The 13,389-nt window shown below is 45.4% G+C and overlaps 1 protein-coding gene across 1 annotated transcript; it reads right to left on the bottom strand.

Annotated features, from left to right (window-relative positions):
• Window positions 1-4,046: 4,046 nt before the first annotated feature.
• On the bottom strand, window positions 4,047-6,101 carry LOC138657716 (uncharacterized). The gene is made up of 2 exons (XM_069745406.1): window positions 5,082-6,101; window positions 4,047-4,609 (listed from the first exon to the last, which is right to left on the bottom strand). Exons 1-2 carry the CDS (start codon window positions 5,499-5,501, stop codon window positions 4,082-4,084), a joined length of 948 nt encoding a protein of 315 aa, XP_069601507.1. The 5' UTR covers window positions 5,502-6,101; the 3' UTR covers window positions 4,047-4,081.
• Between the last annotated feature and the right edge of the window lie 7,288 nt (window positions 6,102-13,389).

Genomic DNA, 13,389 nt, shown 5'->3' with positions numbered 1-13,389 from the left:
TTGTACAATTTGTCCTGAGTACGCCAATACCCCACATGTGGGGGTAAACCACTGTTTGGGCGCATGGCACAGCTCGGAAGCGAAGGAGCGCCATTTGACTTTTCAATGCAAAATTGACAGGAATTGAGATGGGACACCATGTTTCGTTTGGAGAGCCCCTGATGTGCCTAAACATTGAAACCCCCCACAAGTGACACCATTTTGGAAAGTAGACCCCCTAAGGAACTTATATAGAGGTGTGGTGAGCTCTTTCACCCACCAAGTGCTTCACAGAAGTTTATAATGTAGAACCGTAAAAATAAAAAATCATATTTTTTCACACAAATTATCTTTTCGCCCCCAATTTTTTATTTTTCCAAGGGTAAGAGAAGAAATTGGACCCCAATAGTTGTTGTACAATTTGTCCTGAGTAAGCTGATATCCCATATGTGGGGGTAAACCACTGTTTGGGCGGATGGGAGAGCTCGGAAGGGAAGGAGCGCCGTTTGACTTTTCAATGCAAAATTGACAGGAATTGAGATGGGATGCCATGTTGCGTTTGGAAAGCCACTGATGTGCCTAAACATTGAAACCCCCCACAAGTGACACCATTTTGGAAAGTAGACCCCCTAAGGAACTTATCTAGAGGTGTGGTGAGCACTTTGACCCACCCAGTGCTTCACAGAAGTTTATAATGCAGAACCGTAAAAATAAAAAAATCATATTTTTTCACAAAAATTATCTTTTCGCCCCCAATTTTTTATTTTTCCAAGGGTAAGAGAAGAAATTGGACCCCAATAGTTGTTGTACAATTTGTCCTGAGTGCGCTGATACCCCATATGTGGGGGTAAACCACTGTTTGGGCGGATGGGAGAGCTCGGAAAGGAAGGAGCGCCGTTTGACTTTTCAATGCAAAATTAACAGGAATTGAGATGAGACGCCATGTTGCGTTTGCAGAGCCCCTAATGTACCTAAATAGTAGAAACCACTCACAAGTGACACCATTTTGGAAAGTAGACCCCCTAAGGAACTTATCTAGATGTGTGGTGAGCGCTTTGACCCACCAAGGGCTTCACAGAGGTTTATAATGGAGAGCCGTAAAAATAAAACAAAAATTTTTTCCCACAAAAATTATTTTTTAGCCCCCAGTTTTGTATTTTCCCGAGGGTAACAGGAGAAATTGGACCCAAAAATGTGTTGTCCAATTTGTCCTGAGTGCGCTGATACCCCATATGTGGGGGGAAACCACTGTTTGGGCGCATGGGAGGGCTCGGAAGGGAAGGAGTGCCATTTGAATGCAGACTTAGATGGAATGGTCTGCAGGCGTCACATTGCGTTTGCAGAGCCCCTAATGTACCTAAACAGTAGAAACCCCCCACAAGTGACACCATTTTGGAAAGTAGACCCCCTAAGGAACTTATCTAGATGTGTGGTGAGCGCTTTGACCCACCAAGGGCTTCACAGAGGTTTATAATGGAGAGCCGTAAAAATAAAACAAAATTTTTTTCCCACAAAAATTATTTTTTAGCCCCCAGTTTTGTATTTTCCCGAGGGTAACAGGAGAAATTGGACCCAAAAATGTGTTGTCCAATTTGTCCTGAGTGCGCTGATACCCCATATGTGGGGGGAAACCACTGTTTGGGCGCATGGGAGGGCTCGGAAGGGAAGGAGTGCCATTTGAATGCAGACTTAGATGGAATGGTCTGCAGGCGTCACATTGCGTTTGCAGAGCCCCTAATGTACCTAAACAGTAGAAACCCCCCACAAGTGACCCCATATTGGAAACTAGACCCCCCCGGGAACTTATCTAGATGTGTTGTGAGAACTTTGAACCCCAAGTGTTTCACTACAGTTTATAACGCAGAGCCGTAAAAATAAAAAATCTTTTTTTTCCCACAAAAATTATTTTTTAGCCCCCAGTTTTGTATTTTCCCAAGGGTAACAGGAGAAATTGGACCCCAACAGTTGTTGTCCTATTTGTCCTGAGTACGCTGATACCCCATATGTTGGGGTAAACCCCTGTTTGGGCACACGGGTGAGCTCGGAAGGAAAGAAGCACTGTTTTACTTTTTCAACGCAGAATTGGCTGGAATTGAGATCGGACGCCATGTCGCTTTTGGAGAGCCCCTGATGTGCCTAAACAGTGGAAACCCCCCAATTATAACTGAAACCCTAATCCAAACACTCCCCTAACCCTAATTCCAACGGTAACCCTAACCACACCTCTAACCCTGACACACCCCTAACCCTAATCCCAACCCTATTCCCAACTGTAAATGTAATCTAAACCCTAACTGTAACTTTAGCCCCAACCCTAACTGTAGCCCTAACCCTAGCCCTAACCCTAGCCCTAACCCTAGCCCCAACCCTAACCCTAGCCCTAGCCCTAACCCTAGCCCTAACCCTAGCCCTAACCCTAGCCCTAACCCTAGCCCTAACCCTAACCCTAGCCCTAACCCTAGCCCTAACCCTAACCCTAGCCCTAACCCTAACCCTAGCCCTAGCCCTAGCCCTAACCCTAGCCCTAACCCTAACACTAGCCCTAACCCTAGCCCTAACCCTAGCCCTAACCCTAGCCCTAATGGGAAAATGGAAATAAATACATTTTTTTATTTTTCCCTAACTAAGGGGGTGATGAAGGGGGGTTTGATTTACTTTTATAGCGGGTTTTTTAGCGGATTTTTATGATTGGCAGCCGTCACACACTGAAAGACGCTTTTTATTGCAAAAAATATTTTTTGCGTTACCACATTTTGAGAGCTATAATTTTTCCATATTTTGGTCCACACAGTCATGTGAGGTCTTGTTTTTTACGCGACGAGTTGACGTTTTTATTGGTAACATTTTCGGGCACGTGACATTTTTTGATCGCTTTTTATTCCGATTTTTGTGAGACAGAATGACCAAAAACCAGCTATTCATGAATTTCTTTTGGGGGAGGCGTTTATACCGTTCCGCGTTTGGTAAAATTGATACAGCAATTTTATTCTTCGGGTCAGTATGATTACAGCGACATCTCATTTATATCATTTTTTTATGTTTTGGCGCTTTTATACGATAAAAACTATTTTATAGAAAAAATAATTATTTTGGCATCGCTTTATTCTCAGGACTATAACTTTTTCATTTTTTTGCTGATGATGCTGTATGGTGGCTCGTTTTTTGCGGGACAAGATGACGCTTTCAGCGGTACCATGGTTGTTTATATCTGTCTTTTTGATCACGTGTTATTCCACTTTTTGTTCGGCGGTATGATAATAAAGCGTCGTTTTTTGCCTCGTTTTTTTTTTTTTTTTTCTTACGGTGTTTACTGAAGGGGTTAACTAGTGTGCCAGTTTTATAGGGCGAGTCGATACGGACGCGGCGATACTAAATATGTGTACTTTTATTGTTTTTTTTTTTTTTTATTTAGATGAAGAAATGTATTTATGGGAATATTTTTTTTTTTTTTTCATTATTTAGGAATATTTTTTTTTAATTTTTTTTACACATTTGGAAAATTTTTTTTTTACTTTTTTACTTTGTCCCAGGGGGGGACATCACAGATCAGTGATCTGACAGTTTGCACAGCACTCTGTCAGATCACTGATCTGACATGCAGCAGTGCAGGCTTCACAGTGCCTGCTCTGAGCAGGCTCTGTGAAGCCACCTCCCTCCCTGCAGGACCCGGATCCGCGGCCATCTTGGATCCGGGACCTGGAGCAGGGAGGGAGGGCGGCAAGACCCTCGCAGCAACGCGATTACATCGCGTTGCTGCGGGGGTCTCAGGGAAGCCCGCAGGGAGCCCCCCTCCCTGCGCGGTGCTTCCCTGCACCGCCGGCACATCGCGATCATCTTTGATCGCGGTGTGCCGGGGGTTAATGTGCCGGGGGCGGTCCGTGACCGCTCCTGGCACATAGTGCCGGATGTCAGCTGCGATAGGCAGCTGACACCCGGCCGCGATCGGCGCCGCTCCCCCCGTGAGCGCTGCCGATCGCATATGACGTACTATTGCGTCCTTGGGAAGTAGGGCCCACCCCCCATGGACGCAATAGTACGTCTGATGGCAGAAAGGGGTTAACAAGACAATAAAATAAAAAGTAATGTAAAAGAAGTTAGGAAATCACAAATTGTGATACGACGATTCTTCCGGCTGATAACTTTGGTGCCTGACGGGCGAAGCCATATGTGAAGGTATTGGCGTGTAGGAGTGGTTAGGGGGTGGCTGGCCGAAGTGGGAAACGGGAACATTGTGTCGCATTGGTGTCTGACACTGTGACCAACCATTGTAATATGAGGGCTCTGTCCGCTGCATTGGCCGGGAATAGACCAAACGAGTGTGCTTGTCCAAATCGCCATCTGTATCCTTGTTTACTGCTTCCAATATTAGACGCTCCGCTAGTGTTCTTTGGCTGTCGTCCATTTTGGCCAGTTTGTCAACAACATAGTGTCCAAACCCCTGCAACGCAGGGCTAACATTGTTTGTTAACACCTTTTTTGCAAGGCTCAACAGTTCATGTGAAACGTCTGAGGTGGCTTTCCGTTTCCTTGGACCTTGCCTCGATTGAGTCCTGGCAGGTGCCGCCTCCACTAAATCTGTTGTCGTGCAGTCCTGTGAACAGTCCAGTGTACTGTCCTGCGCACTGTCATCCTGGGGGAAAAAAAAAAAAACAAGTTACGAACCTGGCAACAAAAAGTTTGACCACCATAACCGCATCCAAACTATATATTCGTAGTAGGTAAAAAAAGGTTGTAATATATTTTAAGCTTAGTAATATTCTTTAACCTTCCCATTTATTTAATACTTTTAACTACACTGTTCTGACTGCTAGGGGAACCTGATGAATATTTTATAGTCTAAATAGTCTCAACAAGAGTACATCGGCAGCTTGAAGCGATACTATTTTCTATATTGCTTAGATGGTATGGTTTAGAAATATCGCCATTTCATATATATTATGTTCCCCATATAATACTTTACTGCGACAGGGTTACTTATGTGGACATGTTTTTGTAATAACTTCAAACTGATGTGATAATCAGAAGTATAAAACATAAAATGCAGAGAAAAATTATGTAATTATAGGACACATTGGTGAACTTTCGTCCAAAGAGCTACTTACTTGTTGCCCTTGTGACTCCTGCTCGGCGTGGTTCTCCGAAACAATTTGTTCCACAGGTGCCAACAAGCGAAAACACGTGGAAGTCCGTGGCACCTCTTGGTCCCTCAGAAAATTCAGATGTTCAAAATACCAAAGCTTTGGCACATAAACATCTTCGGTGGAAGCCCCGGACTTTGTAGTGTGAAGAACCTTGTTAAGCTCCTTCCTCCACACCGTGCGGAGCGCCTGAATTTTCTTTTTAATAACCGCTTCGTTTGCTGGCTCTTCTGGTGCATGACGATTGTAAAGCTCAATGAGCTTTAAATAACCCTCCTGCCTCTTTTCCCTGTTACAATACTCTGGAGATTTGATTTTCCAGAGGCAGGGAAAAGACTGGTATATTTCGATGAATTCCCTGATGAATTCCACACGATTTGACATCTGAAAAATAATTATAAAAAAAAAAAAATTACACGGTTGACAAAGAGTCCTTTAAACAATACTTTTGCCAGTGTGCCAAACGCTTAACAACAACAGCCACACAAAGAGCTCATGCCTACCATCCATTGTTCCATCTGCCACGCCATAGGCCACCATAACCCAAAACAGTGTACCGCCTGCTTCACTACAGCAGCCACACAAATCGCTCATGGTGACCATACATTGTACCATCTGCCACGCTGTAGCTCACCAGACACAACCAGTCACAACCAGTCACAACAGCGTACCATCCGCATCGCTTCAGCGGCGGAACGAAGCGGTCATGCCGACCAAACAGCGTTCCATCTACCACGCTCTAGCCCACCAGTCACAACCAGTCACAACCAGTCACAACAGCGTACCATCCGCATCGCTTCAGCGGCGGAACGAAGCGGTCATGCCGACCAAACAGCGTTCCATCTACCACGCTCTAGCCCACCAGTCACAACCAGTCACAACCAGTCACAACAGCGTAACATCCGCATCGCTTGTTTCATCTGCCACGCCATAGGCCACCATAACCCAGAACAGTGTACCGCCCGCTTCCATACAGCAGCCACACAAAGCGCTCATGGTGACCATACATTGTACCATCTGCCATGCTGTAGCTCACCAGACACAACCAGTCACAACCAGTCACAACAGCGTACCATCCGCATCGCTTCAGCGGCGGAACGAAGCGGTCATGCCGACCAAACAGCGTTCCATCTACCACGCTCTAGCCCACCAGTCACAACCAGTCACAACAGCGTACCATCCGCATCGCTTCAGCGACGGAACGAAGCGCTCATGATGACAGTACATCGTTCCATCCACTATGCCCAAGCGGTGTAACATACCTCGAAGCTGCGGTGCAAAGCGTGGAATATTCTGTGAAATACTGAATCCGATGTCCTAGTCCAACAAGTGTCCAAGTACAAAGTGAAGAAAGGAAATTTTGAAACCGGTGAGGTGGCTTGGAAACAATAGCGCTCAGGTGACAAATTTTCCAACCAATTGTGTGCACAGAACCTGTGGCCTATCAGCACATAGCTAGCAGCTCGACACGCCCCCTAGTGAACAACGTCACGCACAGATTATGCAAAATTTGCTCTGAATCGTCTTGTGTGACACGACCGTACGACTGTCCCATACGACTTCTACATCGCAAATACGTCATGAAATTATCGCTCCAGCGCAGTACATCGTGAAGTGTGACCGCAGTGGAGCGATAATTAAGCGACGATGTAACGTCACAAATCGTGCCGTCGTAGCGATCAAAATTGCACTGTGTGACGGTACCCTAAGAGAGGAATACTGTTTTGCACTTGAATGAAGCATAGTTAGTTAGTGACTGTTATCTATTTGACTCAAAGTCGTACGCACAATGTAAATATGTTATTGTTTGCAACGTTCAAGTGTTCTCACCTCCCATAAAGGGAAGCCTAGTTAAATTAACTTGTTTTACAGCATTTACAAATTTGCATGTCTTTCTGCTAATGTATTGTTGTTTTCTTTTCCCAGTCCCGGAGTACTGGATTTAACAGGGGTGGGGAGTGCAGCGCCTCAGAGTCCTGGTCGTTGCAGTAATGTCATTCTTCCAACAGGGGGAGTGATGTTACATCTGAAGGTAATAAAGGAGATCACTTAACCAGGTATCACAAACCACACTTTACTGTTGTGAATTCTGTGGTCAAGCTCCCTCCTGTGGTCATGAGTGGTACTTCGGTTGGTTCTGTCTATGAGCTTCCTCTGGTGGATGTGAGTGGGGCTGCGGCTTCTGAGTTTCCTTCCTCAGGTGACGAGGCTAAGTCGTTAGGTGCTGCTCTATTTAACTCCACCTAGTTCTTTGTTCCTGGCCTCCAGTCAATGTTCCAGTATTGGTCTTGCTTTCTCCTGGATCGTTCTTGTGGCCTGTCTGCCCTGCATAAGCTAAGTATTGCTTGTGTTACTTTTGTTTGCTATATTTTCTGTCCAGCTTGCTATATTGGTTTTTCTTGCTTGCTGGAAGCGCTGAGACGCAGAGGGAGCACCTCCGTACCGTTAGTCGGTGCGGAGGGTCTTTTTGCCCCCTCTGCGTGGTTGTTTGTAGGTTTTTGTGCTGACCGCAAAGCTATCTTTCCTATCCTCGGTCTATTCAGTAAGTCGGGCCTCACTTTGCTAAAGTCTATTTCATCTCTGTGTTTGTATTTTCATCTTAACTCACAGTCATTATATGTGGGGGGCTGCCTTTTCCTTTGGGGAATTTCTCTGAGGCAAGGTAGGCTTATTTTTCTATCTTCAGGGCTAGCTAGTTTCTAAGGCTGTGCCGAGTTGCATAAGGAGCGTTAGGCGCAATCCACGGCTACCTCTAGTGTGGTATGATAGGATTAGGGATTGCGTTCAGCAGAGTTCCCACGTCTCAGAGCTCGTCCTATGTTAGTAACTATCAGGTCACTTTGTGTGCTCTTAACCACTAGGTCCATTGTGGTTCTGAATCACCTGTTCATAACAGTACTGGAGGCCCAAAGTACTAATGCTTCTCAGTAGAGGGAAAAGAGAAGTTCTGAGACCATTTTTTTTTCTCTGTACTGTGTTTTGTCTTTCTTTTCCCCTAGACATTTGGGTGGTTCAGGACACAGGTGTAGTGATGGACATTAAAGATCTGTCTTCTTGTGTGGATCATCTCACTGCAAGAGTACAAAATATTCAAGACTTTGTGGTTCAGAATTCTATGTTAGAGCCAAGAATTCCTATTCCTGACTTGTTTTCTGGAGATAGAGCTAAGTTTCTGAGTTTTAAGAATAATTGTAAACTGCTTCTGGCTTTGAAACCCCGCTCCTCTGGTGACCCAGTTCAACAAGTTAAAATCATTATTTCTTTATTACGTGGCGACCCTCAAGACTGGGCATTTTCCCTTGCGCCAGGAGATCCTGCATTATGTAATATTGATGCGTTTTTTCTGGCGCTCGGATTGCTGTATGATGAACCTAATTCAGTGATTCAGGCAGAGAAAAATTTGCTGGCTCTGTCTCAGGGTCAGGATGAGGTAGAGATATATTGTCAGAAGTTTAGGAAGTGGTCTGTGCTCACTCAATGGAATGAATGTGCGCTGGCAGCAATTTTCAGAAAAGGTCTCTCTGAAGCCCTTAAGGATGTCATGGTGGGATTTCCTATGCCTGCTGGTCTGAGTGAGTCTATGCCTTTGGCCATTCAGATCGGTCGACGCTTGCATGAGCGTAAAACTGTGCACCATTTGGCGGTATTATCTGAGCATGGACCTGAGCCTATGCAGTGCGATAGGACTTTGACCAGAGCTGAACGGCAAGAACACAGACGTCAGAATGGGCTGTGTTTTTACTGTGGTGATTCCACTCATGCTATCTCCGATTGTCCTAAACGCACTAAGCGGTTCGCTAGGTCTGCCACCATTGGTACGGTACAGTCGAAATTTCTTTTGTCCGTTACTTTGATCTGCTCTTTGTCATCCTATTCTGTCATGGCATCTGTGGATTCAGGCGCTGCCCTGAATTTGATGGACTTGGAGTATGCTAGGCGCTGTGGGTTTTTCTTGGAGCCCTTGCAGTATCCTATTCCATTGAGAGGAATTGATGCTACGCCTTTGGCCAAGAATAAGCCTCAGTACTGGACCCAGCTGACCATGTGCATGGCTCCTGCGCATCAGGAGGATATTCGCTTTTTGGTGTTGCATAATCTGCATGATGTGGTCGTGTTGGGGTTGCCATGGCTACAGGTCCATAATCCAGTGTTAGATTGGAAATCTATGTCTGTGTCCGGCTGGGGTTGTCAGGGGGTACATGGTGATGTTCCATTGTTGTCAATTTCGCCTTCCACTCCTTCTGAAGTCCCTGACTTTTTATCAGATTACCGGGATGTATTTGAAGAGCCCAAATCCGGTGCCCTACCTCCTCATAGGGATTGCGATTGTGCTATTAATTTGATTCCTGATAGTAAGTTTCCTAAGGGCCGTCTGTTTAATTTATCTGTGCTAGAGCACGCCGCTATGCGGAGTTATATAAAAGAATCCTTGGAGAAGGGTCATATTCGCCCGTCGTCGTCACCATTGGGAGCAGGGTTCTTTTTTGTGGCCAAGAAGGATGGCTCTTTGAGACCTTGTATTGATTACCGCCTTCTTAATAAGATCACAGTCAAATTTCAGTATCCTTTGCCGCTGCTGTCTGATTTGTTTGCTCGGATTAAGGGGGCTAGTTGGTTCACCAAGATAGATCTTCGAGGGGCGTATAATCTTGTGCGAATTAAACAGGGCGATGAATGGAAAACAGCATTTAATACGCCCGAGGGCCATTTTGAGTACCTGGTTATGCCATTCGGGCTTTCTAATGCTCCATCAGTGTTTCAGTCCTTTATGCATGACATCTTCCGAGAGTACCTGGATAAATTCCTGATTGTATACTTGGATGATATTTTGGTCTTCTCGGATGATTGGGAGTCTCACGTGAAGCAGGTCAGAATGGTGTTCCAGGTTCTGCGTGCGAATTCTTTGTTTGTGAAGGGATCAAAGTGTCTCTTTGGTGTTCAGAAGGTTTCATTTTTGGGGTTCATTTTTTCCCCTTCTACTATCGAGATGGACCCTGTTAAAGTTCAGGCCATTTATGATTGGACTCAGCCGTCATCTCTGAAGAGTCTGCAAAAGTTCCTGGGCTTTGCTAATTTTTATCGTCGCTTCATCAATAATTTTTCTAGTATTGCTAAACCGTTGACTGAGCTAACCAAGAAGGGTGCTGATGTGGTCAATTGGTCTTCTGCTGCTGTGGAAGCTTTTCAAGAGTTGAAGCGTCGTTTTTCTTCTGCCCAGATGTTTCGCTCCCGTTCCAGGTCGAGGTTGATGCTTCTGAGATTGGAGCAGGGGCTGATTTGTCGCAAAGAAGTTCTGATGGCTCGGTGATGAAACCATGCGCCTTCTTTTCCAGGAAGTTTTCGCCTGCTGAGCGTAATTATGATGTTGGCAATCGAGAGTTGCTGGCCATGAAGTGGGCATTCGAGGAGTGGCGTCATTGGCTTGAAGGAGCTAAGCATCGCGTGGTGGTCTTGACTGATCACAAGAACTTGACTTATCTCGAGTCTGCCAAACGGTTGAATCCTAGACAGGCTCGTTGGTCGCTGTTTTTCTCCCGTTTTGACTTTGTGGTTTCGTACCTTCCGGGCTCTAAAAATGTGAAGGCGGATGCCCTGTCTAGGAGTTTTGTGCCCGACTCTCCGGGTTTGTTTGAGCCGGCAGGTATTCTCAAAGAGGGGGTAATTTTGTCTGCCATCTCCCCTGATTTGCGGCGGGTGCTGCAAAAATTTCAGGATAATAGACCTGACCGTTGCCCAGCGGATGGCCTACGTGAGCTCACGGACACGGATAACTCCGGTACCGATCTTTCGGGCAGCACGGTGGCGCAGTGGTTAGCACAGCAGCCTTGCAGCGCTGGGGTCCTGGGTTCTAATCCCACCCAGGACAACATCTGCAAAGAGTTTGTATGTTCTCTCCGTGTTTGCGTGGGTTTCCTCCGGGCACTCCGGTTTCCTCCCACATTCCAAAGACATACTGATAGGGATTCTAGATTGTGAGCCCCATCGGGGACAGTGATGATAATGTGTGCAAAACTGTAAAGCGCTGCGGAATATGTTAGCGCTATATAAAAATAAAGATTATTATTATTATAGGCAAAGGAGGTGATAGGCAATGATGGTGGAGAGGCAATGATGGAGGTGATGGGCAATGATGGTGGTGGGGGGAGGCAATGATGGAGGTGATGATGGAAGTGATGAAATGGACAATAATGGTGGGGGAGAAGGCAATGATGCAGGTGGTGGAATGGGCAATGATTGAAGTGGTGGGGGAGGATAGGGGTGGAGGGGAGAAGGCAATGATGGAGGTGGTGATGAGGACAATGATGGGGGTGGAGAGGGGGCTGCATTATACTTTATGAGAGGGCTACATTATATTCTGTGGGGGGACTGCATTATTCTCAGGGGACTACACTACATTATGTTATGGGGGGCTACATCATACTATATGAGGGGGCTACAGTATACTCTATGGGGGGCTGCATTATATTCTGTGGTGGGGCTGCATTCTCTCAGGGGACTACATTATATAATATGTGATGGGCTGCATTATACCCTATGAGGGTGCTACATTATATTCTATGGTGGGGACTGCATTATACCTGAGGAGGTTGCATTATATTTTGTGGGGTGCTGCATTATATTCTATGATAGAGGACTGCATTATATTTTATGAGGGGGCTACATTATATTCTGTGAGGGGGCTACCCCAACCCTTGCTACATAATTAAGACATGTACTACCTTATATTATACCCTGATATTAGTGCTTTTTACTGCACAATTGGTGGTCTTGTATCTATGTAGCTACATAGTGGGCCCCAAGAATGATTTCCTCTGGTGGGCCAAAGGTGCTCCAGTCCGACACTGCATAGAGATATGGACAGGCAAGTCTCAGAGAGATAAAAAAGGGCTCAGTGTGATACAACCACTGACTGTGTCCCTCGCAAAACCAGCAACACAGCTTAGTGCTACAATGGTGTTCTCCATCTTTTCCAGCACCTTGTCTTTCGAGAACAAAGGGTAACTGTTCTCATCTCTTCCAAAAAATCAACTGGAAGTTTGTCTGTTGTAGTACCTTCCTTAGCCAACAGAGTGAAGTGGGTTAGGGGACTATTGGGCAGAAACTAAACAGGTGTTGTCGTAGTTTGGAAATTACTAGTGATGAGCGAGTATACTCGTTACTCGGGTTTCCCCGAGCATGCTCGGGTGGTCTCCGAGTATTTTGACGTGCTCGGAGATTTAGTTTTCATCGCCGCAGCTGCATGATTTGCAACTGCTAGACAGCCTGAATACATGTGGGGGTTGCCTGTTTGTTAGGGAATTCCCACATGTATTCAGCCTGTCTAGCAGTCGAAAATCATGCAGCTGCGGTGCCGAAAACGAAATCTCCGAACACGCCAAAATACTCGGAAACCCGAGTAACCAGTATACTCGCTCATCACTAGAAATTACATTATGCACAACAATAAGTGTTACGTCATCGGTAGAGTTGGACTAAGCAGAATACTAATTCCAGTTGATCTGTGCATGCCCATGCTTACATGTAAAATAGTAAGGAATATGTTGGAGCTATATAAACTATTATTATTACTATGGGGTTGCTGTCAGAGGCTACATCATCCTGTACACTCAGGGCTGTGACAAGGTATTTTAAGCGCATTTTTTGCTTTTCAGAAAGTCCCAGATATACAGTGGGGCAAAAAAGTATTTAGTCAGTCAGCAATAGTGCAAGTTCCACCACTTAAAAAGATGAGAGACGTCTGTAATTTACATCATAGGTAGACCTCAACTATGGGAGACAAACTGAGAAAAAAAAATCCAGAAAATCACATTGTCTGTTTTTTTTAACATTTTATTTGCATATTATGGTGGAAAATAAGTATTTGGTCAGAAACAAAATTTCATTTCAATACTTTGTAATATATCCTTTGTTGGCAATGACAGAGGTCAAACGTTTTCTGTAAGTCTTCACAAGGTTTCCACACACTGTTGTTGGTATGTTGGCCCATTCCTCCATGCAGATCTCCTCTAGAGCAGTGATGTTTTTGGCTTTTCGCTTGGCAACACGGACTTTCAACTCCCTCCAAAGGTTTTCTATAGGGTTGAGATCTGGAGACTGGCTAGGCCACTCCAGGACCTTGAAATGCTTCTTACGAAGCCACTCATTCGTTGCCCTGGCGGTGTGCTTTGGATCATTGTCTTGTTGAAAGACCCAGCCACGTTTCATCTTCAATGCCCTTGCTGATGGAAGGAGGTTTGCACTCAAAATCTCACGATACATGGCCCCATTCATT

Source organism: Ranitomeya imitator, chromosome 1 (genome assembly GCF_032444005.1).
Source record: "Ranitomeya imitator isolate aRanImi1 chromosome 1, aRanImi1.pri, whole genome shotgun sequence".
In the NCBI taxonomy this organism is placed as follows: Eukaryota; Metazoa; Chordata; class Amphibia; order Anura; family Dendrobatidae; genus Ranitomeya; species Ranitomeya imitator.
The sequence above is the reverse complement of the archived record's forward strand: the minus strand, read 5'-3'. Positions and strand labels throughout refer to the sequence as shown.

Bases quoted from the DNA above. Each gene is read 5' to 3' on its own strand.
- LOC138657716 (XM_069745406.1), bottom strand. From the start codon at position 5,501: ATGTCAAATCGTGTGGAATTCATCAGGGAATTCATCGAAATATACCAG. The intron at 4,610-5,081 runs GTAAGTAGCTCT...TTTTTCCCCCAG, and splicing joins AGGAGTCACAAGGGCAACAA to GATGACAGTGCGCAGGACAG.